This window comes from Motacilla alba, chromosome 5 (assembly GCF_015832195.1).
Source record: "Motacilla alba alba isolate MOTALB_02 chromosome 5, Motacilla_alba_V1.0_pri, whole genome shotgun sequence".
In the NCBI taxonomy this organism is placed as follows: Eukaryota; Metazoa; Chordata; class Aves; order Passeriformes; family Motacillidae; genus Motacilla; species Motacilla alba.
The window spans coordinates 18,876,742-18,900,246 of record NC_052020.1 but is presented as its reverse complement, the minus strand read 5'-3'; the positions used below and the strand labels follow the sequence as shown (position 1 = coordinate 18,900,246).

At 41.7% G+C, this 23,505-nt stretch overlaps 1 protein-coding gene across 2 annotated transcripts in view; it reads left to right on the top strand.

Annotated features, from left to right (window-relative positions):
• Window positions 1-23,505, top strand: part of PAMR1 (peptidase domain containing associated with muscle regeneration 1) — a 55,098-nt gene that overhangs the window by 19,987 nt on the left and 11,606 nt on the right. For both annotated transcript variants that reach the window (XM_038138945.1, XM_038138944.1), the window contains exons 5-6: window positions 1,054-1,271; window positions 6,150-6,257. In XM_038138945.1, the coding sequence (XP_037994873.1) occupies window positions 1,054-1,271; window positions 6,150-6,257 (326 nt within the window). The remainder of the gene's footprint in view (window positions 1-1,053; window positions 1,272-6,149; window positions 6,258-23,505) is intronic.

Sequence of the window (23,505 nt, the reverse complement as noted above, 5' to 3'; positions counted from 1 at the left end):
CGAAAATGCAGTCTTTGCAAACCTCCAGGCCCATGCTGGAATAGGCAATGTATAGGGAGATACAGCCTAATGCTAAATACACATCTGCAGTGTTAGGAGTCTTCAGGAAGATCAAGTACATAATGAGTTTCATTTATAAAATATCCTGCTGAACAGTTAGTAGCACAGCCTCTCCCAGGCCCATTTCTTCTCCTTTTCCTGCTGTACCAAGGCTGAGCCCAGCCCCCTGACCATTGCACATTCTCCAGAGGCACTTGGTGTTGCTCCTTCTGTTTCTTGTTCATATTCTGGTGGGGTGCTTTGGCTCTGTGCCCACCTGAATTCCAATGGCAGCATATAGCATGGCTGTTAATGAACAAAAGCCTTGCACAGTGGCTGGATCGAAGCTAGGAAAGGACAGACATTGTGGGAAAAGGCTTTAAGTATTTCCCTTCTGCACTAATTCCTGTGCCTTATTTCTGCTCTCAAAAGACGGGCAAGTGCCACACATTGGGGATTTACTACCATTTTGCTTTCTAATGCAAAACGTGCTGTAGTATTTTGATTCTGTTTCTGTGGCTGTTTCTGCTTCTGTTACATCCCTAAGCTTTCCGTGTATCCCTAATTGCTGACTTCTGAACATCACAATGTAAACAGCTTTTGAACCTTGTTATTTTATACAGTAACTTCCAGTACTTAGAACTTTATTTAGGGCAAATAGAATATTTTTTAGCAAACAACGACAGTAGAAATATGCCCCCTGCAGTGCCTGAGCCTGGATGGAAGTTCTGACATTGTATTATGGTTAGGGACCTGATGCATGTGTATAGACTGTATGACTTCAAGTTAGACTTCACTTTTCCGATACTCGTATGTTCTCATGGAGCAACTGTATAGAGTTGAGCCAGCTTCTAAGCGTCATGATGCAAAAATTGAGATGAGTGAGGGGTCTTTGTGTGGTTAAGGACTTGTTGATTCACTGAGAGGGGTAGGCCCTAAATACCTAATTGCCCAAATAAATAGTATTCAGGGTACACAGGTAAGCAGTCTGACTGTTTGTACTTGTTCCCCAAGATTTTCCATGCTGAGCCTGGAGTTTGATTATATGTGCCAGTATGACTATGTGGAGATTCGTGATGGGGACAATTTGGACAGTCGAATAATAAAGAAATTCTGTGGAAATGAGAGGCCACCTCCCATCCGAAGCACTGGGTCTTCACTCCATGTCCTCTTCCAGTCTGATGGATCCAAGAACTTTGATGGATTTCATGCTGTCTTTGAAGAAATTACAGGTAACCTAATCTAAAAGTGGAACATGCCACTCATTCTCATTAACTCAATTTCACTAATCTCTTTCCCTGTTTTGCTTCATTAAAAACTTTCATGCTGTGTTGCCAACAGCAACTTACATAAAGTCAGTGTGGGGAAGATTCAAAAGCTGTCAGATGGCATGTGAATGTGAGGCTTTTCTAAAAAAGACTGAATTCCTTCTACTTGTGTGAAGAACAAGCACATCAGCCAGCAGAGAAAAGCTGCTGTTTTGTGTGACTTTTCTGTTTGAATTGAAGAATTAAGAGCACAGAGGAAGTAGAGGAAGGGGCATGTGTATCTGCAGTGGCAGAATTGCTCAATGCTGTCTGCAGGAGCAGAGTCATTGTCTCAAGCAGCCAAAAACCTGATGCAAAGTCTCATAGATAGTTCAGTGAAAATGCCCTGACAGAACTCGTGTTGGCTCATGTACCATTAGGAATTAAAAAAAACCCCAACCAACCAAGACCAAAACAAACAAAAGATCCCCAAGCGTGTACACAGAACAAATTATTTTCTTTAAGAAAAAAAACGAAGAGGCGTTTCCCATTCTGTGATGATCTCAGTGTTATGAATGACAGAAGTGGGGCTCCAGAATTACTGGTTTCATGACTACTCAGTGCTTCAGTCCTCTACCTTGCTTTCCATAGTTTCAAAATAGCACTGAAAGTGTAGCTGGCTTGTCATTTTGCTATTGGATTTGCAGCAGCCTCCACGCTCACCCTGGATCTTCGTTGTTTAGCTATGTAAGGAATTTTAGTCAAATCTATCTACAGAACTCCTGGCACAGAAGGGTAATCAGACTGTGCTGCTTTGCCATAGATAAACCCTGCAGGATCTATGACTCACCATAACTTGCGTTCTGTACACCCTGGTGACCCACATTTCATGAGGTCATCCAGGGTATATCTGGCTCAGGAAATTTAGTTAGTTTATATAACCCTTATATAAATACACAAACCTAGCTCTTAACAATGATCAGAGGTGTATCTAGCAATCTGAAATGTTACTTCTGGATGTATCTCCTATGCCATTTCTCAGCCTGCCCTGTTCTTCAACGTCACCTTTAGTACCTGTTAGCAGGAGCAGTTAGCTATTGATAGTTTGCCTGGGCTTACAGCAGGAGAGGTGATATAGAACAAATGAGTGTGGCGTGGGCTATGTTGCATAAGGGCTGCCTACACTCAGGGAACTAACATTTTCCATATGGTGCAAGCTGAATTGGTTCTGTTTTCCCTGCCCAGCAGGGAACACTTGGTATTTGAATATTGTTGAGCACTTTATTTCCGTCCCATTTTGAGTGGTAATTATTCTGAGGCTGTGAGGCTGCAAGTGTGGTAATCCACACAGAGCACATTGTAAAGGGCTTCTCAGAGTTTGTGAGGAGCTCTATTTGTGCACTTTATTCTGAGGCTGTTCTGGTCTAATGTGTAGTGCAGTGAAAGGCTTTTCAAACACTCCCAGTGTCTTTTTATGTGAAGCACTAACCTGGCCAGCAGGACCATTTAAGGGAAGAATAGAGTGTGCATGGGGCAGCATAGAATTGAAATTGGGGGCAGCACAGGATCGAAAGCTCTGGCAGCACATTGAAAACTGAAGCATTTGCCCTGAAATTTCCCTCTGTGCACAGCACTGTGGAAGAGCCAAGGTCCCCAGAACAGATTTCACGGGGCTTACTAAAGCAATTCCCTATGCTGCAGGTGAGAGCAGCAGCAACAAAGGTGCTTACAGGATGTGGACTAGGACATGAAGGTGATCTGGTGTCCCCCAGCACCTTAGTGGTGTAGTGGAAAGGACTGAAGAAGTATGTCTAAAATGAATTCCTTCTTCTTCTGCCTCCTCTTACAGTGAGCTCTGTACTGGCTTAGAAGCCATAGTTTGCTTAAGCAGGGGCACTCACTGCACAGAGATCACTGGTTCAAATTCCAGAAGGGTCTTGATTGATACAAAATAAGCTGCAAAGCCTATATCTCCTTTTGGAAAGGTCACTGTGTGTATAGTTATTAAAGGATGAAACCACACAACCTGCTGTGCTGCCTAGTCTGGAAGCAGGTGCTAGGTCCCATCCCATGCCAAGTGTGAAATGGGAACCAGTAATTGGCATGAGTGACTAGAAGTCACTGAACAGAATTCAGATGAGAAGCATGGGAGGCCAGATGGGGAGCTATCAGAGTCTCTTAAGGATTAGACATATGCTGGATCCAGTTAGATGAAAGCCAGTTACTGACTTTCAATAATGCTTTCTTTTCTGTATGCCCAAGCTAGTGGACATAACATAGTGGCTTTAAATGTTTGTGGTATTGTCCCTTGTTGTTTGACTTCAGCCAGGAAATCAAGACTCCTTAAAACATAAAAAAAAATTTAGTGGTTTTTAGTATCAGGCATTTTCAAGGCCAATATCTGACACTTACCCTTATTCACTTGACCTGCTTATTTTCCAGAATCAGGAGACAAAGCTGGGACAAATACAAAGGTAAAAGTTCACTAGCTTTATATTTTAACAAAAATATCAGTCTGTAAGGAGTCTTCTACTTCCTTCCCTTTCTCAGTGATATTTTACATTAGTTGTATACAGTATAATTGCCACATATATATTTTCTTTTAACTAATGAATTACTGTCCTTATTCAGGCCTTAATCTTCAATGAGACATGGAAGATATTCATTGCCTGGCCATGTATAAATTGCTCTTACCTCATCACATGAAGCCTCCAGAGAAATCTATATGTAGCACCTATATATTTCTTGCCTCATACCATCTGGATAATAAGAAACTTCTCTGAGAGAAGCTGCTCTGAGGTCGCTCCATATGGTGGCAGTGACAGATCCTGGCACACGGGGGCTTTTCCTGAGTTGGGAGACACCTGAGCAGCTTGTGGGAGGTGCTGAGGAGATCTGCACATTGCCAGAACAAGCACCCCTCTGTACCCCCAGGCCTTTTAGAGCAGCCCAGGGTGCAGCCAGGGTGTGCAGCAGTTCATGGCACCTTGGGAGTGCAGGGAGGGCAAGGTCCTGCTGCAGCTGCAGAGCAGAGCCAAGGCTGGGGTCAGCATCCCTGGGAGGGAGCGCAGCCGTGGTGTCCCCTCATCAGGAGCTGTGTCCTCTGCATGCACCAGGAAGGAGGTGATGACCCAGGCAGGGCTGCCACATAAACATGGAGCCATGCAGGTTTGACTGCAGGAAGAGCCCGAGCCTGTCTCTTTTGACTCAGTCATTGCTGGCAACCTCTCTTCCCGCACTCCTCAAGCAGAGGGACTGCCAGGCAAGGACTGGGGCAGCAAAATCCTTCCCCCCGTAAGAGATGATCAATGTCAGCCTCACCTCTTTGCCTGGGAAGTTCATGGAACAGGTCCTCCCAAAAGCTGTGCTAAGGCACATGGAGGACAGGGAGGTGATTCAGTACAGCCAGAACAGCTTCACCAAGGGCAAGTCCTGCCTGACCAATCTAGTGGCTTTCTACAGTGGAGGGACTACACCAGTGCACAAGGGAAGGGCTACAGATGTCATGTCTATGGACTTCCATAAGGCCTTTGGACATGGCCACAACATCCTTCTGGCTAAACTGGAGAGAGATGGATTTGATGGGTGAACTGTTTGGTGGATGAGCAATTGATTCGTTGGTCAGATCTAGAGGGTGATGCCCCACTGGATATCAGTGACCAAGTGGTGTTCCTCAGGGGGCCATATTGTGGTTTGGATTTTGTATGGTAACACACTAATGTTTTAGTGATTGCAAAGTAGTGCTTACTCTAAATCAAGGACTTTTCAGTTTCTCACACTCTGCCAGTGAGGAATTGCACAAGAAGCTGTGAGGGAGCATGGTCAGAACAGCTGACCCAAAGTGGCCAAAGGGATATGCCATACCACAGAATATCATGCTCAGCATATAAACTGGGGGGAGTTGGTTGGGAGCATGGTTTGCTGCTTGGAGAGGGGCTAGGCTTCAGTCAGTGGTGTGGTGAACAGTTGTATTGTGGTTAGATAGTTTTTTCTCTCCAGCATTATTTCTCTTGCTCTCTCTTTCTCCCCCTTTCAATGTAATTATTATTCATATTATTATTATTATCATCATCATAATATTTTATTTTATTTCAATTATTAAACTGTTCATATCTCAACCAATGAGGTTTAGTTTTTCTTTCTCAATTCTTCTCCCCTCCAGCAGTGGTGGAGTGAGTGGCTGCATGGTACTTAGCTGCCAGCTGGAGTTAAACCACAATAGTTCTATTGACTCATCTCCTCTTAGAGCAGCCACCAAAAAACATGTGTGTGTATGTTATTACTAAATGGAATTTTCTGGTATTTAATGCACAGTTACACATTCTAATACTAAGTTATGCTGGTGTATACAAACTGTATACAGTTTGATGTGCATCACTCTTAGATTGTTGTATCCAAGAGTTTCCCAGGGACAAAGCAACTCCCAAAATCTAAAACAAGGTCCAAGACACAAAAAAACTACAAAAACCATGGATCCCAGAACTTATCCTTAAACTCTGGGTTGAATGCCAGGAAAAATGTAGGTTGCTATTAGACTTCTTTAATTAAGTCTAAGCTCTAAACATTAATTGATCTCAATGTAAATTATTTTTATTCCATAAATCTTTCTCACCCCTTGCCTGCAGTTAAAGAAAAATGGTAAAAGTAATGTATACTGGGAAAAGGAACTGCTTATCCCTATTAGATCCCTCCTCTAGTAAGTAAGGGCAGAAGACTTTTTGACATGCATCAGGCCCTTCACTGTGTCTTTCTAACTTCTAACCAGAATATGTGATTTACCCAAAGACACAACCACCATGAGGAAAAACAGGTAGGTTCCCCATCCTATGAGAGACCATGAGCATTCTTGCTTTTCTTTTACAGCTTGTTCTTCATCTCCATGTCTTCATGATGGGACATGCATTCTGGACAAAAGCAGCACCTACAAGTGTGCCTGTCTGGCTGGCTATACAGGGAATCGCTGTGAAAACTGTGAGTACAGGCACTGTGTGCATGACTAGCCTCCAGGGTTGTGACTGATGCATTAATTGTAAGGAGTGTTGTTGGTGTGTAGGTTTGGTCAGTCATAGATTCAGAGAATGCACTGAGTTTCTTGTGGCATTATTTAACACATGTTTCTTGCAGTTCATGAAGATTTCCACTCAGTCATTCAGGAGCTTTATGTCAATGTGTAAAAAGGTGAAACAGCCTTGAAGCTGGGAAACTGCACACAAGAAATCTTTGTAATGGATTAGCCTTATCAGACAGAAGTATCCCTGCCTGCTGCTTTCCACTATGTGCATCAGCTGTTCTCTACTGAAAACACATACCCCAGCTGAGCCCTGTGCTTAATGCTCTAGACTGAGTTAGTCATAGGAAATTCATCTTTCCTCACAGTCCCTTGGAAAGTAGAATTTTGGGACCATGAATGAGAGACTTGGGATCAAAACAAATGGAAAAGGGTAGATTCTGTTCATATCTGTACCTATAGTCATACACCTGGTTCTGTCCTGACAAGTGAATTGTAAAATTACTGGATTCAATCAATTTTTTGTTCCAGTGATTTACTTCTTCATGCATGAGAAAATCTTCCTCTAACAGGGCTCAAAAGAGCATGAGGGAGTAAGAGGGAGTAAGAATTTTGCAATATATGCCATGATAAAAGCTGTATCATCTATACTGGCTGAAAGGAGCATTCTGCAATACTTAAAGTCACTGAGCTGATCCTGGAAGATTTGACTGATAGTGGTGAAATCCACTGGGGATCATATTTAGCCCAAGACAGAAAGCATATTATATCTTACTCTATCCTGCTGTGGCATTCCTCTGGCCATAAGGCACACAGTGCCTTGCTTGCTAGCAGAGTTTTCAGTTCTATGTTAAAGGAACTAATATACACCAAACTTCTCTTCAAAATCTTTTCCCCACATATGCCATTGTTAGGAGTGGATTTATCTCCTGGAATTTCTTTTATTTCATCAGAGGAGTTGAATCATAGCGGCATGATACCTCCTTTGATGAATCATTTTGAGGTAAAAAACCTCTCAATTTCTACACATCCAGAAGTAGCTCAGATGTGAGGAAAGATCATTTCGTATGTTCCATAAACCTGAAAAAATGTTGTTTCTGAACAGATTGCACAGATTCCTGGTATGTTTTCTGTAGGAAAGAGGTTGCTAAAAAGTGGAAGTTCCTGACCTCAGGACTAAGAGTGGCTGGCTCTTCTGCTAACAGCCTCTTTCCTGCTTTCCTGTGAGTAGTTGTTTAGCAGGTCATTTAGGGTCTGGAAACTCCTGAGCTCTTTGCAACTGCTCAGCAAGATTAGTTCTGCTCCTTTAGAATGGAGCGAGGGGAAAAAAAAAAAAAAAAGGAAAGATTCCTGTCTGATTCAGAACCAACCAAAATTTCAAATAATTACATTTCCAGCAAACCTCAGCCCTAGTTTTGGCAGGCTCTACAGTACAGGCAAGGCAAAGAATGAAGCTCATATTCTTTTACTGACTTTCTTTTGTAATTCCAGTGTAGAAGCTTCACCCGTGCAACCCAGAGAGCAGACAACAGGGGAGATAGTTGAAAAACAATAGGATGGGATTTCTGTCACTGTAAGCAAGGGAAGGTACAGGTACTAAGAGGATGAAAGGGAGGAGACACTTAAACATGTATACAGTAAGATTTTTAACTTGATGAGAATCTTGTAGTTTGATTTGTGAAAGAACAACTTTGGTGGATAAAATTCTGTTACATTATGATGTTTGTGGCTGTATGTTTGCCTTTTGCTCATGCTAGACATAATATCGTTTTCCAGCACCTATATTACTGCTTTCTATGTGAATAGCAAACCTCACAGTTAGAAAACATCATGGCAAATCTTTTTTCTCTCTGGCTTCAAGTAATTTTTTTAAAAGATATTTCCTTCAGTTTTGCCAAAATGCATCCTAAGTATTTTCCAATGTATGGGAAGAAAAGCCAGAAAATTAAAGTTTGATTTGTTTTTTTAAAAACAAAAGGAAGAACTGGGGAAAATATCTATGCCTGTAATTCTTTAAAAGCTAGCTGTAGTTTCCTGAACAGCCTTTTAGTTTAAATGTTAAAGAGAGATTGTGTCTTCCTCATAATCTTTCTTTCTGTTAGGTCTTTCAGCAAAAGTGCTTTCTTTTGAGCTAGAGCCAAGGGAAATAAACTTATTTCTGCAGAAAACTGTCATAAAATAGTCACTTTTGGAGTATGGAATATGACTTTGGGCACTATAAGACTGACTTTTTTCAGTCTGGTTTTCTTGAAATCAGGTGGAATCCCATTAAAGTTAATGGATGTAAAATAGGTATAAGAGAGAGAGGAAAATTAGAGCCCCTTAATGTTAAGTGCATGTAGAAGCTCTGAGGTGGTGCAACAGAAGGTACGCAGAGAGAGATGAGGGTTTTAAAGAAATCCAAGGGACATAGTTCAGATGAAGAGAGACTGTGGGATTATCTCAGGAATGAGTTAAGGCCAAATTAAACATATTTAGCAATGAGTATTTCATGACAGAATCAGAAATGTTTTTCATCCCTGACCATCCCAATGCAGCTCTATCTTTTTGTCTGTTACCAAGTTTAATTTTAAAGATGTGAGAATCACTATTGGAATTATGGAAATCACCTTAATGAGATAAACCACAGGGAACCTATTGTTTCCTCCGTTAAATTAAATTCCATCTATTTAGCAGGATGATCAACATTGGTCAAGCTGCTTTCCTGGGGTCATATTTAACCCTAATTGCCCTGTCACTTACAATTTGCAATATTAATAAAATAATCCAAGGTACAGGTTACTTACAACTAGCAGTCTCTTTTATCTTCTACTATAGCAGCCAAGCAATTAACATTTTGTTTACAATTTGAAGGGATAATATAGTGATTTAAAGGTTTCAACACCATGCAGTGAAACGTAGGCATTTATCTTTCTGACAGCTGCTATTATATTTCAGTCAGTCCTGTTTCAGGGCAAGAAATATTTTATATAAATATGTCTGATTTCACTCCCGAGACTATTTAAAAAAATGTATATGAAATTGTAAAACAAATGCTAACCTTCTATCTTCTAAAACACAATAAAGACAAATCCTAAGGATAGAAAAAAAATACCTTCTTAAAGATAAACATGCTTTGCTATCATGCTACAGTAGGTAGAGAAAACTAACTCCTATTTTAAATACTTGGGCTTCTTTCTGACCTTAAGGTGAATTTGCAGTACACCTACATACCCCTCCCTGTGACCCCTTAGCCATGCTGACATGATTGAGAGCAAACTCGGGCTTTTCTTTTTGACCTTTGTATATTTTAATGCTGTCAGAGGCATTAGGGACCCACAAAATCAGATAATCTTGTTCTCCTGGCATACAAATACACTGAGACAAACCAGCAACTTCATCAAAAGATGCAGGGGAAAAGTAAGAAGCTGACTAGTGCACAACCTGCCTGCTAAAAACCATCCACTCTAGTGTCAGAATGTCCATGACTCTGTGCAGTGTGACAACTATTTGTTCAACTCAAACTAAGAAAGGTCTTTCCAAAGTTCCCTGTTGAGTTTGCCTGCTGAGGATGCAGCTGTAGAGACAGTATTGCTGGTACCCCATAGCAAGTGCTCTTGCCCTCTGCTTGTCCTCCTCCTAGAACGGGCTGTTCTGACTCAAGAGTCCTCCCAGGGCTTGCTGGCCCCAAAGCAAGAGACCTTGACCTCAGCCTGCCCAGAAATTTCCTGTTACCTTTATTTCAAACAAAGCCAGGCAAACTGGAGTTCCTACGCAAATAAGAAGAGCTTCACTGAATGGGGAATTCAGGGCTGAGATCTGATTTCCATTTTTATTCTGTTTCTTGCTCCTGTCTGCCAAGTAGGAGAGGTTTGTTCTGCATCCTAATGAAGAGTCTAATCCAACTGACAAAACTGTATAAACTAACTCCTTGCTGTAGCCTTTGATGTTGCAAGGGCTAGTGTTACTGTGTGCCAACAGGCCTCTGAATATAGCTTTCAGGCCTTTCCCCACAGCTGAAATTATCCAGTTCCATCCTTTTTGGCCCTATACATCTGTGACTCGGGCTGGTTCTTAGGGATGTGCTCATCCTATCAGAGCCTCCTTATATCTAAAATAGGGAGGAAGCATTAACATCCCACCAACCACACCTCACCCCCTGTTCTGCTGTGGGAGAAAGGAGCCCAGCTGTCAGTGCTTGGCATAAGCTAGACAGAGTTTGAAACCCAGCAGAGCTGAGGATGAGGCACTGGGGAGAGAGGTTCTGGGCACTGAACCTAGTTTTCTTACCTAACCTTGGATATGTAATGCAGAGTTTTCTAATAGCATGCTAGGAGGTTTTTTTTTTTTTTTTTAATTTTGTCAGAAAGATTCTCAGTAATAGTTTTCAAGGAGTGCCATAATCATTCTGTAAGTGTATAATTACATTATATCAGTGTATAATCACTTCACCATTTACAGCTCACGTGTGTTACACCTTACCTACACTGCATGATTACAATGGAGAACTTCAGGTATAATTAAATAAAAACCCCTGAGTCCTTTCTTGCAACGTTGTACTGGAAATTAGTCCTATTCCAGCTAGGGAAAATGTTCCAAATAGAAATATGACTCTTAATTTCCCTGCTCCTGGGACTGCCATTGGGTCTTTTTTGTTTGGTTGGGTTGGTTGGGTTTTTTGTTTGTTTGTTGTTTTCTGGTGGTTTTTGGTTTAGTTTTTTTTTTTTGTTGTTGTTGTTGTTGCTTGTTTGGTTTTACTTGAATTTGCCAGTGGAAAATGGCTCTTTACAGGTTTTTTTAAAGGGTCGGAGTTCTTCCTTGCTTGTGTCAAGGTCACGTTTTTTTGGCGGCTATGTCAAAGATATGAGATTATTGCCACTCCTCCACCACATTTCCATTGTCCTTCCTATTGGCATATGTGTATGAAATGGGAAATTAAACCCTGCTCCTGCTGTTGAAGGACATATATACCTGGAGCTGTTAAGGAGTAGAGGCTTTTTTTCACTGTTACAATCCAAGGGCTGCCTTGAGAGCCACACAAAAAGCTTTCACTCAGTGTGGCAGTTCTTGGGTTTTGAAGACCCATTAGGGGCTACAGGCTGAAGTGTGACACAGCACCCCCCTTTAGCCTGTCATGCAGCAGCTCTGTAGTGTGACCACAGAATGCTCTCAGAGGTGGCTGTTTTCCAGAACTTTCCTGGAACTGCCTCTGAGAGGCAACATAATATAGAGAGGTTTTTAATAAGTCACTTCAAAGTTCAGTTCTGGTGGCATAATGCCCTCTCTTCTTTTACTGAGCTGATCAGAAGAACATTGTGATGCAGTGTAGATGTTTGCTAGGATGTTAGCAAACATACATCCTGCCTCACAACAGACTCAGAGCCCCGCAGTACACTCCTTTCCAGGAAAATCATGTGCTTACAATCTGTATTGTTTAGTGCCTAGTGCAGGAATTTGAAGGGCTTTGGTTGAGATGGAGGTAGAGATTTCTGCTCCCAGTTTTCGCTTCAATACATTTCCTGGAGATTTTTCCCTTGGTTAGAAGGATGTTGTAAATGCTTACAGAGAAACTGCCAAACCACCAAACACTATGTGTGGCGCTTTAAGATAACCTAGCATCAGTTCTGTGTTGTCTTAATTCACTGAGCAGTAAACTAAAGCTGTGCAGCTCATGTTACACAAACAGCCAAAATGCCTCATAGGAGGACAGAAACACCTAAGAGAAAAATGGTGTTTATGGCTGAGGATGGATATTGCTACAAACATCTGAAGCAGCCACTGAACAACAGCTGCTTGTATATCAACCTGCAAAACCCTGGTCCCTAGGGCTGGCCTTTCCCTCGGTTCCATTAGTAAGAATGTTGGATTGGGTAGGTCACACACTCTCTGGGAGGGAGGTGCTCATACCACTTACCAGTGTTTGATCTCATAATACTTTTACAGTGTCTTGAAACTCCAGTGAGTAAGTGTCACTTACAGCAAGGCTGAAAGAGACAGAACATCTGCTTTACTGACAACTCCTCTTGTCGCTTTGTTATTTCCTCAGTGTCAATTAACTAGACAGTTCTTTTAGTTTTTCAGAAAGTGAAACATATCTGGTAAAACCCCATGGTATTCTGCCCAGAGCACAGCCCCAGGCAGAGCCACCATCTAAATAAACAAGAAATTGTCTCCTTGTAAATGTAATCTATCCAAGGGCAGGCCTGCCATAGGGAAAAGAGGTGTATTTCTAAACTACATTAAATATATTTATAGCAATCTCTACTTGCCCACCCCAAAACAATACTGAACTTTTTCCTCAGCCTGCTAAGACATCTTAGAGATAAAACTATCCATAGGATTCTCCCTGGTATGACTTGCCATGTGGAAGGATGAATCAGTGTCAGGAGGGCAGGTTGGACCAAGCTCCATCACAGGCATTTTTGCCACACTGGATGGGACAAAGATACTTTTGCCTGTCATTTCACCACTGAATCACTTAGGAGGCTGAGTCTTCCTGGAAAGCCTCCTCTAATGCATGGCAAAAACCAGCTCTTCAGCACAGAATGACTGCCTGCAGCCCAAAAACCAGTCTGCATCACTGGCACACTTCAAGCTCACCCCACCTTCTGCAAAGGTCACAGAGTAGGGAGGGCTGGAACACAGTTGTTAATTTGCTGATGGAGATGATTTCTGCCTCTGAGCTGAGTGTGAGGAGATGTAACTTTTGGGGTTTTTGGAGTTAGAAGAACTCAGAGAAGGGACCAGAGTAGATTACAGATTTGGATCCATAGTAGATTATAGATTTGGGATTGGGATTTGGGATCTCTCTCAACCATTCATCATTGTTGGCCAGCTAGCCTCCCTCACCTATTTCACCACCCTCCTAATCCTCTTCCCCATTACAAGAGCCCTAGAAAAACTAAATACTCAATTTCTAAAAATACTCGAATAGTTTAGGAAAAAACATTGGTCTTCTGAACCAATAAGTGAAGACTACACCTCTTCTTAGAATTCCACAAAAATCACCTCAGAAAAAAAAGGACTTAAACCTTATCTCCAACTCCCAAAGCTGGTATTTTACATTACACTATTCTCTGATTTCTACCCTTAAACTGCTTGAATGACCCTGTCAGACAACCCTCACACAAGTTCCAAAATAACAAATAAAGTTAGAAACAGCCCCCAACAAAACTATCCTCACCCTGCAAGATAAAACATAGCTCCACCACTAAAACCTGATTGAACAGAAAGCATTCCCACTATCAACAGCAGCCACCCCAAACTATCAGCATTCAGTAAACTCCCCCAATAACTACCTCCAAGAACTAAAACAAGTCCCACACCATAACAACCAATCCCCCCAAGTCTCTGAAAATGATCTGCCACTAAAGACAAAAATAAACATAATCCACTGACATTCCACCCAAATAAATCATAACAGCACCAAAGACATAAAGGAGACCTCTAAACTCAACACCCACTCATACTTTGCAGTAGATGCCAACACCAAACCTACCTCTCCAGAATACAGTGATGGGTTAGGTGCAACTACTAACACTCCCAAAACAAAGCACAGCCCTAAGAAAAGTAGAAAATAGGTCATATTTGCTCCTGCTTGGCCTCTCTCCAGTGTCTATGGCCTGAAAACATGTCATCATAAGCTTCAATTGCAGGAACCCTCCCAAAATACAACTTTGCTTCTTTTTTCTTCCCCCTCCCACCCTTCTGTTCAGTCCTCTCTGAAGACTGCTGTTACACTCTTTGTACTTCTGGGGTGCAAGCAGACTGCAGCTCTTGCAGTGCTTTGGGGTAACCTTAAAACTACTGTGAAAGTTTGCTGAAATAATCAGCATTCTTCAATGCTTACAGTTTTGTTCTTTCCCTTCCCCCTTCCCCGAAGTTCATTAAAAGGCTTTTTTCTTCCTTGAGGATTATGCACTCAAACATCTCTGAGGCAACTACCTTACACACTTCCCTTTAAGGGAATCATTGCATTGTCTTCCACACTGTTCGCTGGTGATGCAAAATACTGCCAAGGCAGAATGGCCCCAGGAGGCAGGAATGATGACAAAATTGACCAGGCAGAATCCCACTTGTTCTTTCTTACGACTCCCACTTTCCACTTTGGTTCCTTCAAGAGCTCAGAAACTGCATTTCACAGCCAATCAAATTGCCCTGCTACTTCCTTAGTACTCTTCTGCTTTTCAGTTCCCTTCATTTTCTTTTCCCTGTACTCTCATCTCAACGCTTGGTAATTTCCATCTCTTTTTCTAAAATGGCCACTGCCAGGTCTTCCTTCCTGTACAAAATTCAACTCAGATCCCTGCAAAAGGCTGAATGAAATATTCTGTCAGCTATGCCAAGGTGAATCTATATCATTATATATTGTTCTCTTGTTTCAGTTAATACGCATCCAGAAACATTTTTTCACAGCAATATGCATTTGTTTAGAGTGCCTTTTTCACCCAGTATTGCCTGGGCTTGTCCCTCTTTATTTGGAAAGATGACATCTCCACAATGAAACACCTCAGGATTATTTACTCTCCCATTTGTAATTTGATATAATAATGAGCATACCTGCTTCTTTCTTGCCCTATAATCTTCCTCCTGAGCAGACAGTGCTCTCCCCTGCAGGATGACATTGTGATTTTTCCCATGGGACACATTAGAGAACTTATGATAAATATTAGTTCTTGCTACTGATAGAGAAAATGAATGTTGAGGATTGTTAGGATTTCATTCACTCCAGTATCCCATGCACAAATAGGTCCAGTTGTATAATTAAATAGGCCATCCAAGTACCGGAAAGGTTGTATCCAGAGACACAGCCTTCTAAGGGCTAAGAACAATGCTGATAAAGATCAAGTGGCTAATTGTAAGCAACAGCCTCCAAATTGCCTCCGGATGAATAAATCACAGTGAGTGATCCAAGCATATTTTCTCATGGATACGGTCTCATTCACAGAGGCAGGGAGCTAGAAAACATCAGGGGCAACTTCCAATTGGCTGGAAGGGAATGAAAAGATTTGGATTTCAGTAGGGATTACGTCATAATTTTGTGTAATTATTCCTAGCTGGTGGAACTACTGCAAAAGCAAAGAGGCCCAGAGAGTAGGACTGGAAACCTGCTCTCTGGTTCTTGGGGCTGGTTGATCAGGCGCTCTTGTTATGATTTTCTTTTCACATTTCCAAGATTAATGTGAAGACTGGCAAAATACAACAATGAGAGGTGATTTGAACTTCCAGGACTCTTTCATGGGGAATAAATTATGGCCAAAGACCTTTGTAATGAATAGCCTGTCCCAGCAGTTCTGCATGAGCTGTGGCTGGAGCTGGGCATGGAGCTGGGAGGATGTGTCCTGGGACATCACAAGAGGCATGAAGGAGGTTAGATGTATCCTCTCTTTTGAAACACAAGTGACTGAGGGCAGAGATAGTTCATCAAAAATCCTCCCTTGCCAAAAACCTAAATGGAGGCTACTGTAATGCACACGCACACTTTTGGGGAATAGCTGTTACTCCTTCAGGACTAGTATTTGATACTGAAGGCCAAGTTCCTGAGGGATACTGGCTCTTTTAGCTATTGCAATCACCATGACACGAGCACTTCTGTGGAGCTTAGACTTGGCTAAGTGCTTGTGGTAACAGAGAGGCTTGAGGTACCTCTGAGGCCCCTGCCTAGAGCCTCACCCACTCATTGCTGAGTCTGAGGTGACAGGCATGACCAAGTAGAACAGAGCTCCTTTGATATGTGGCTGTAGCTGTACAGAAAACACTGCCATCCCCGTGAACACCTTTTTATCACATTAGTTTCCATCCCCTTTCCTGTACAGGGTCTACTGTGGTGTTTCCAATCATTTGCTCTCTGCTATGAGAGTCTGACTTTAAAAAAATTAGTTTTCAATCCAAACCTTAGCACTCTTGGCTTTCCTTGCTCACCCCTGTCTAATTTTTAGTTCTAAAAGTTGCAGCCACATTCTTTTTTCATCTGAAGTGCAGAGCCTGTCAGCTCCAAAAAGTAAAAGTTTTGAGTGGAATCAAAGAAGACAAGCGAGCATTCTAGTCATCACCAGCCCCCTCAGACACAGCCCGTGTAAATACACACCACCTCCAGAAAGCATTTTCTTCAGAGTCCTGACCAAGACCACCTGTCCTCCAAAGCTGTTCAGCTCCCAGCAGTCTGTTCCTGCTGTGGGGAAGAATGAAGATCATATTGCAAAGCTAATGCCATTGAGCCTCTCTGGCTCCCATTCACATCCAGCTCTTGCCAGAATCTGGAGCAGAACAGCTGGGCTCCTTCGTGTGGATTGTTAGTCATCAGTGCTCTCCAGTGTAGGAGAGGTGGGACGTTCAGGGAGGTGGTGAAGGCATGTTAGTTTCTTTATGCTGGATCCTGCAGTGTTTGCTCCATTTATTCAGGAGATGTTGAGCTGAGAGTTGTTCTTGAGAACAGCATCAGAAGATGCCAGGCTCTTTCCTGAGTATAAGTACCATCACTGTGAGTTGAGCTCCTTGTAGAAGCAAAACCTGTGCTGAAACAATTGTAGGCTCAGAGAGTGTCAGCAGTGTCAGAGGACACTCCCAACACAGTTTACACAGTTAGCTCTATGAGGCACCACAGGACCTCACGAACCCTGTGTTGCTATCAGCAGATTTAGGATATGCCCATGATTCCAGCATGAAGAGAACCTTGAAGGCAGACAGGAGCCAGACAAGAGCACTGGGACTCCTAAAGAATCAGTCTGGAGTCAGGGTTCCCACTTCATACTGCGTGTGACCTAATACAAGGTCTCTAATGAGCAGAGAAGAATGCACAGCCACGCTGCCTCAGGATGGCAGGATAGCCTGACACCTCCCAGTGCAGATTATTTTATCAAATCCATTTGCCAAATGGATTTGATAAAATATCCTGGTTTGAAAGCCCTGTGCACTACTTACGAGAAGCAGTAGAAAAGCAGGTCTGAGCACTCTGAGCCATGGCCTCCAGGAATCCCTCACCTCATTCCCTCTTGGAGGATATAGCTATTCTAATATTTTGACAGCCAATATCTTTATGCTTTTGGCTAAAGTTAGTCTCTGTGGGCTTCTGTGTTAGGCATTAACCATCTCTGGCTGCTCTGCCAAGCTGCAAAAGGAGGATGTCTCTGGAGAACCATCTGAGTCCTCCCCCATGGCAGTTCTTTGCTGGCAAACCTTGTGAGAACCTGGGGTGTACTCACCTTGTGGATGCATTCTGGGGAGAGAAAAGATAATCACAGGAATAAATGGTATCAGAGATTTGGACCGGCATCAGATACATGGACCGACAGAGCTCATGGGCCAACATTAGGAAATAAGCTCTGTTTTGAGTGAAGACTACAAATGTTGTCTGAATTCAGAAGAGCTCTTTACACACGGGGCTTTGCAAAGGGAATCACAATACCCAGCACTGGCTGCTGAGCTGCTCATGGCTGGGTCCTTCCTTGACTCATATGCTTTGTATTCAGACACTCTGAACTGTGGCTTCACCACCTTTGGACAAAACCCTGCTGCTGAGAATAGTATGTTGATTACTAAATGGTATAATAGTTAGTGCTGATTTCTGCACAAAGTCAGGTCAGTTTAAGTGTAAATGTGGTAAGAATGTCAGGAGATGACAGGATTGTTCCTAGCTCTGCCAGTCACTCACTGCTTACCAGGTTAATCTCTTGATAACTTCATGCTGTAGCTTTCCCAGTAGTAAAATTCCAATATGCTAATGTTATAAAAATTTTGGAAAAACAGATATTACTGTTATGTAATGATACTCAGGTAATCAGGCTTGCCCTCTAAACAAAACTTAAACCAAGGAAAAGAATTTTATCAAATCAGACTTACAGTCAAAATGGCAAACATGATGGGATTTACCACTATTGACTTTAGCAGGCTTGGCTGTAGGCAGCCTTTGCAAATACCAGTGAGCTGTATGAAGTGCATGTAGGTGGAGCTGGCTGGGAGTTTTCTGTTAGAATGGTTTCATAACAGTAAATTAGGAAGAAATTTGTATTATCTGTTGTATTTTTCCTTTAATTTTTGTTTTCTTAATCACAGAGAGGAAAAAAAAAGTCACTTCCACATACTCTGCATGTTGTGCTCCCTCCACCAACAGGATCCTGAAGCCATGTTTCTCAGACTTCTAGGTCCTCTAACTCTAGAGCACTTGTCGGCCACTGCTGTGAAACCATGAAAATCCAAAGCTCAGATCCAAATCCTGATGCTCAGGATCCCTGTGCAGGCGTTTTTCTGGCTCAGAGGCTGCTGTGACTTTTAGCAGCATGCCGGGTAAAGACAGCACTCACTGGGGAACAGAATGTAATTTAGGCTTCCTCCAGACACAATGTCCTCTTTTTGAAGATAGTTATTTAAATTTCTTCAGTTTCAGTCTATCAGGCTTTCTCTGACAGTCATTAGAATGGTTGGGGTAGCATGGTGGCCCCAGGGGTTCCAACATAAGTCCAAAACTCTTTTTCAGAAGATGCTAGGATTCCTAACAGCAGAAGCTGCTCTTATTCCTCTGCTGGTCACCAAGTGCAGTTTCTGTGACCATTTTCAGTGTTTGGCCTCCTGAGCACACCAGCACAGCTTATGCAAAAGCAACATTACTAGCACCCAGAAGAGCTCTGTGGCCCCCAACACAAGAAGGATGTGGATATGTTAGAGCAAGTTCAGAGGAGGGCCAGGAAGAGGATCAGAGGGCTGGAGCACCTCTCCTATAAGAACAGGCTGAGAGAGCTGGGGTTGTTCAGCCTGGAGAAGAGAAGGCTCTGGAAAGATCTCACAGCAGGTTTCCAGTACTGGAAGGGGGCTACAAGAGATCTGGAGAGAGACTTTCCACAAGGGCAGATAGTGCATGGGTCAGCCTGAAAGCCAAACTCTGACTTGGGAATATGCAAGTGGCAATATTAAAAAAATTTGTAAGCAAATTAAGAACAAAATTCCATGCAAGCTCTTGCACCTAATTTCAGGGAGGGACAAAAAGGGAAATATAACCCTTTTATTAGTCCCATCAATGAGAAATTAGATATATGTCAGGCATGCAATATATTATTGAAAGGTTGTGCAGAATATAGAGATAATAAATTATATGTATGAAGGGCTATATATTATTTAACAAAGTGGGTGAGAGGAAGGCAGCAGAAAAAATAGTGTTCATTTAATGAAGAGACTCTGGGACAAAAGCAAATGATAATTCCATCAGGCAGGATTTGAAGGATATTGGAGAGAGAAAAGTGTAGCTCAAGAGATCATCTAATTTATCTCACTGGTGATAAAATGAGGCCAAAGACTATTTCTAAATGGCAGATAATTCTAAGGAATGTCTCTTACATATAATTTAAAAGGGAAAGGAATTTGTACTGTTATTATTAATAATAGAATATTTTACTTAAAAATTCAGGAACTTACTGTTCCTCTAGTCAAGTTTTTCTCAGCTTGAGGAAAGTTATCCATGAAATGTGAAGCCATTTTAATGTTTCATATGGGACAGAAATTGTTTTCTTTTTCCCATGAGACCAAAGTAAGAGGCAAGAAGTATAATAAGTTTTATCGGGAATGTGTGAGTTTGTGATATAAACACTTGAGGCATCTCTGTTTTTTATTATCTAACAGCTGTTCTGTCACAAATGAGCATTTCTGCCAGAGGAGCCTGCAACCACCCTCTCATATCCTTCCTGCTTTGCTCTCAAGCCAAAATTCACCTCAAACCCTAAAGTGGCAAAAGTTGCCTACATGACTGTATAGATTAATTGTGGAACTTCCCAGGAAAAATGCTGTGTAGCAAAATAAGGAAAAAAATAAAAACAAACAAAAACCTCTCTGCTCATGATGTATTTGCTGGTGTTGCTCTGTTCCCTACATTTCTGTTCCATATTTTTTAGCTGGAGATTCAGTTTTCAAATTACAAGACTCATAAAATTTCTACTTACATCCTACTATGCCTATCCGACATTTGTCAAGGAGACTTTTATAAATTTTTTTTTGAGTAAGAATTATCCTGTTCCTATTTTTATCCTACTTGAATATACTTCTTTGTGCTCCTTTAAACATCTTAATGTATCCTTTCTCTTTTTTACATTTTCAATCATTATAGTTTTTAACTTTTGCATGAGCACGGTGGTCATTCTTAGCTCTTAATCACTTTCAGGATTATTTTTCCCTAACATTAGTTTCACCTTTCTAGATGTAAATTCACCAGGATCTTTGTAGATCTGATGACATCCTGGCAGGAAGAATGGGATCAGCCTGACCTTCATGGAGTCTGTGGGCTGCTCAGATGTTTTTTTGACAGAACTTGAATAAATGTCTTTCATATTTGGCTGTCCATTACCACCTCATAGTAGAATTCTGTAGACACCAGTCCATTTTCTGGGTTCCTGGTGGGTTTGGTCCAAGAGGAAGGTGCACAGGTCGAGCATTTGACACACGTCCAACTTGCCCCAAAGGCAGGAAGCCAGAGTCACAGGGCAGTAGGAATGTTTGGGTTTTTTTTTCATGTGGAGCAGAGCAATCTAACTAGAGGCCTAGGAACGGTTCAAGCTCATGGAGTGCTCCTGGCCAGCCCACCACGTGCTTCCCAAGTGCTGTCCAAACAGCTCATAGCCCTGTCTGTGCTGTAGCAGTCAGGTAGACCAGGCACAGGTGCAGCTGGGATGGGGTGGCTGGAGGTGAGTGAGAGCTGTGAGGGGGATGCAGCCCTCTCTGCTGGACTATGCACAGAAAGAGGACTAATATTCAAAATTCTGAGTAGATGGCAGGATAAGGTCCATCCTGCCTAAGCAAGGGAATCTGAAATCATATCAAATACCTTAGAAAGCTTCGAACCTGAAGAGAAGTGGGTCAGATCAACCAGAAGTGGTTGGATTTTATGACTAATGTGTATCCAGAGGGCAGAGCTAGCTATGAACGACATTTACAAAATGTTCTTTTACTTTCTTTTTGACTTCTGAGAAATGTCTGTTGGAGAGTTGGATTTAGTCGTACACCAGGAGAGAATGTTGAAAGACATCAATAAAATATCTCAAACAAAGAAGGCTGTCTGAGAATTCAATGAAATACACTGCCCATTCTGAAAGATGTAAGAACCAGTCAAATTTGCTCTTGATGGGAAGCTATCCACAAAAAAATAAGATAGACTTGGATGAAACACATGGGGGCTAGAATTCCCTTCATAATAACTCTTCAAAATTCCACTGCCTGAAGTGTTCACAAGTAAAGGGAAAAGGTGCAAAAGAGCTCCCTGAAACACATTAGGTGAAAGGGATAAAAGGCAAGTCAAACTGAAGAAGAAAAAACCTGTAGAGTTCAAACCAAAGCAGTAAAAGCATGTACTGGAGTAACTGTGTGAGACTTTCAGACTAGATAATATCACTGAAAACAGAGAGCTCAGCTGTGGTACTGAGATGCAGGGAACATCTCACGATTCAAAACCACGTTTAATTTCGAGAGAGAAAGAATGAACTTACAAAATGATTCATATTAAAAAATTATTGGAGTGGTTCTGTCTCCAGTTGCAAATTTATTCCTGTGTTACAAGAGAACAGACAACCAGTAGCTAGAGGCATGGGTAACAAAATGGACCCATCTATTAATAATGCTAAGGTGTTTGCCATCAGAGAAACCCTACAGTGGCTCTGTGACACAAGTGGGTATGAGCTAATGCTTGTAACATCCCTGTGATGAAAGGGGTGCTCTCATTTGTCACACACAGCAGATGAAGCAACCTACCTATGACCACATTTCTTTAGCTATGATTAGATCTCATGACCTTCTGCTTCCATGTCCTCTGCCGTAGGCCATAGTTCAGTATTAAATGAATCTGTGTATGAAATACTGAATTTACATCATAAATAAAACAGAATTCTTCCCAGGGGTGCAGAGAATCTAAAGAAAGTCTGGTAACAAACAAATCAAAAAGATGAGAAACTAAATCTCTTCAGCACGTAGTAAGTGAACAAGAACAGATACTTATAGTTAGTAAGCAAGTGTAGCTTGGCGACATTTTTTTTCCAGGATGGACCTAGAACACAAAAGCACCAAAATATTTGTTCTGCAGAGCTGAACTGGACCATAAGCAAAACAGAAAACCTGTGTTTATGACAAAAAGTAGAAGTCTGAGAGGTGCACAGATGGTTGGTGTAGTTTTCTTATTTGACAAGCTGAGTGTGAATTTACATTGAAAGAGAGAAATATAAAGGTAGGGAAATGGATTGCTGCTCAGAGAAAGATATGGAGGGAGTGACTGGGAATACAGAGATCATGAGTGGGAAGATGAGTGTTCTGAGAACTTAAAACACCTACAAATTCTATGTTCCCCTTATTTATGTTTTGTTTATCTACATGCTTATGTATACACATATCCACCTATAGATAGATAGATAGATAGATAGATAGGTAGATAGATAGATAGATAGATAGATATATGTGCCTATATTTTATATGAGAAACATCAAGGGCTAGGAATTTTTTTTTTACATTTTTCTCATTTTGCTAATGAAGAATACTTGTAACCAAGAGGAAATGCTGACCTCCCCTAACTGAATGTGATTTGATTAGGAGCATAATAGTCCAGGCCTCACTCTAATGCTTAATTGTTAGACAGTTTTTCTTGCAAAGACCTTTGCTCACTAGTGCAGAAGGGGTTCTTCCAACTCATTGTTTGATGTTTTCTTTATGTGTATCGTTGGATGGTCCACAGTCCATACACCTGGATGCATTTATGTGTGCTCTGTGTGAGGATTACAGAGCAAAGGACTTTGAAGTTTTCCTCTGAAAGTTTTAAGCATAAAAATTTGGCTGCAGGTTAGCAAGCAACTGGCTATGAGGCAAAAGAGAAAAGCCAAATTCTAAAAGCATAAAGTAGGGATGATCTCTTGAGAATTGATCTATCTATTGCCAGCAGAGTACCACAGGTGGCAGGTAAAAAACCCATATGCATATCTATGTCTTGCACTGAATCCTCTCCCATGCAGTTTTTCACAATGAATGGCCCAGGCAAAGAGATGGGTAACTGTGTAGATAATAAACCATGTGTTTCCTACATTACCTACAGAAATACACATGTAATTTCTACATACAGGAAACTGGCCTTAAAAAGTGACTTGGAGAAGGTCAATAAGGCATGGACATTCTCTCATAACGAAGAAAGTACAGCATCAAATAAAATTATCAGGTGGCAGAGTAGAAACAAAACTAAAGAAGGCAGTGCACTTTTTGCACTTAGTCTGTAGAACTCAT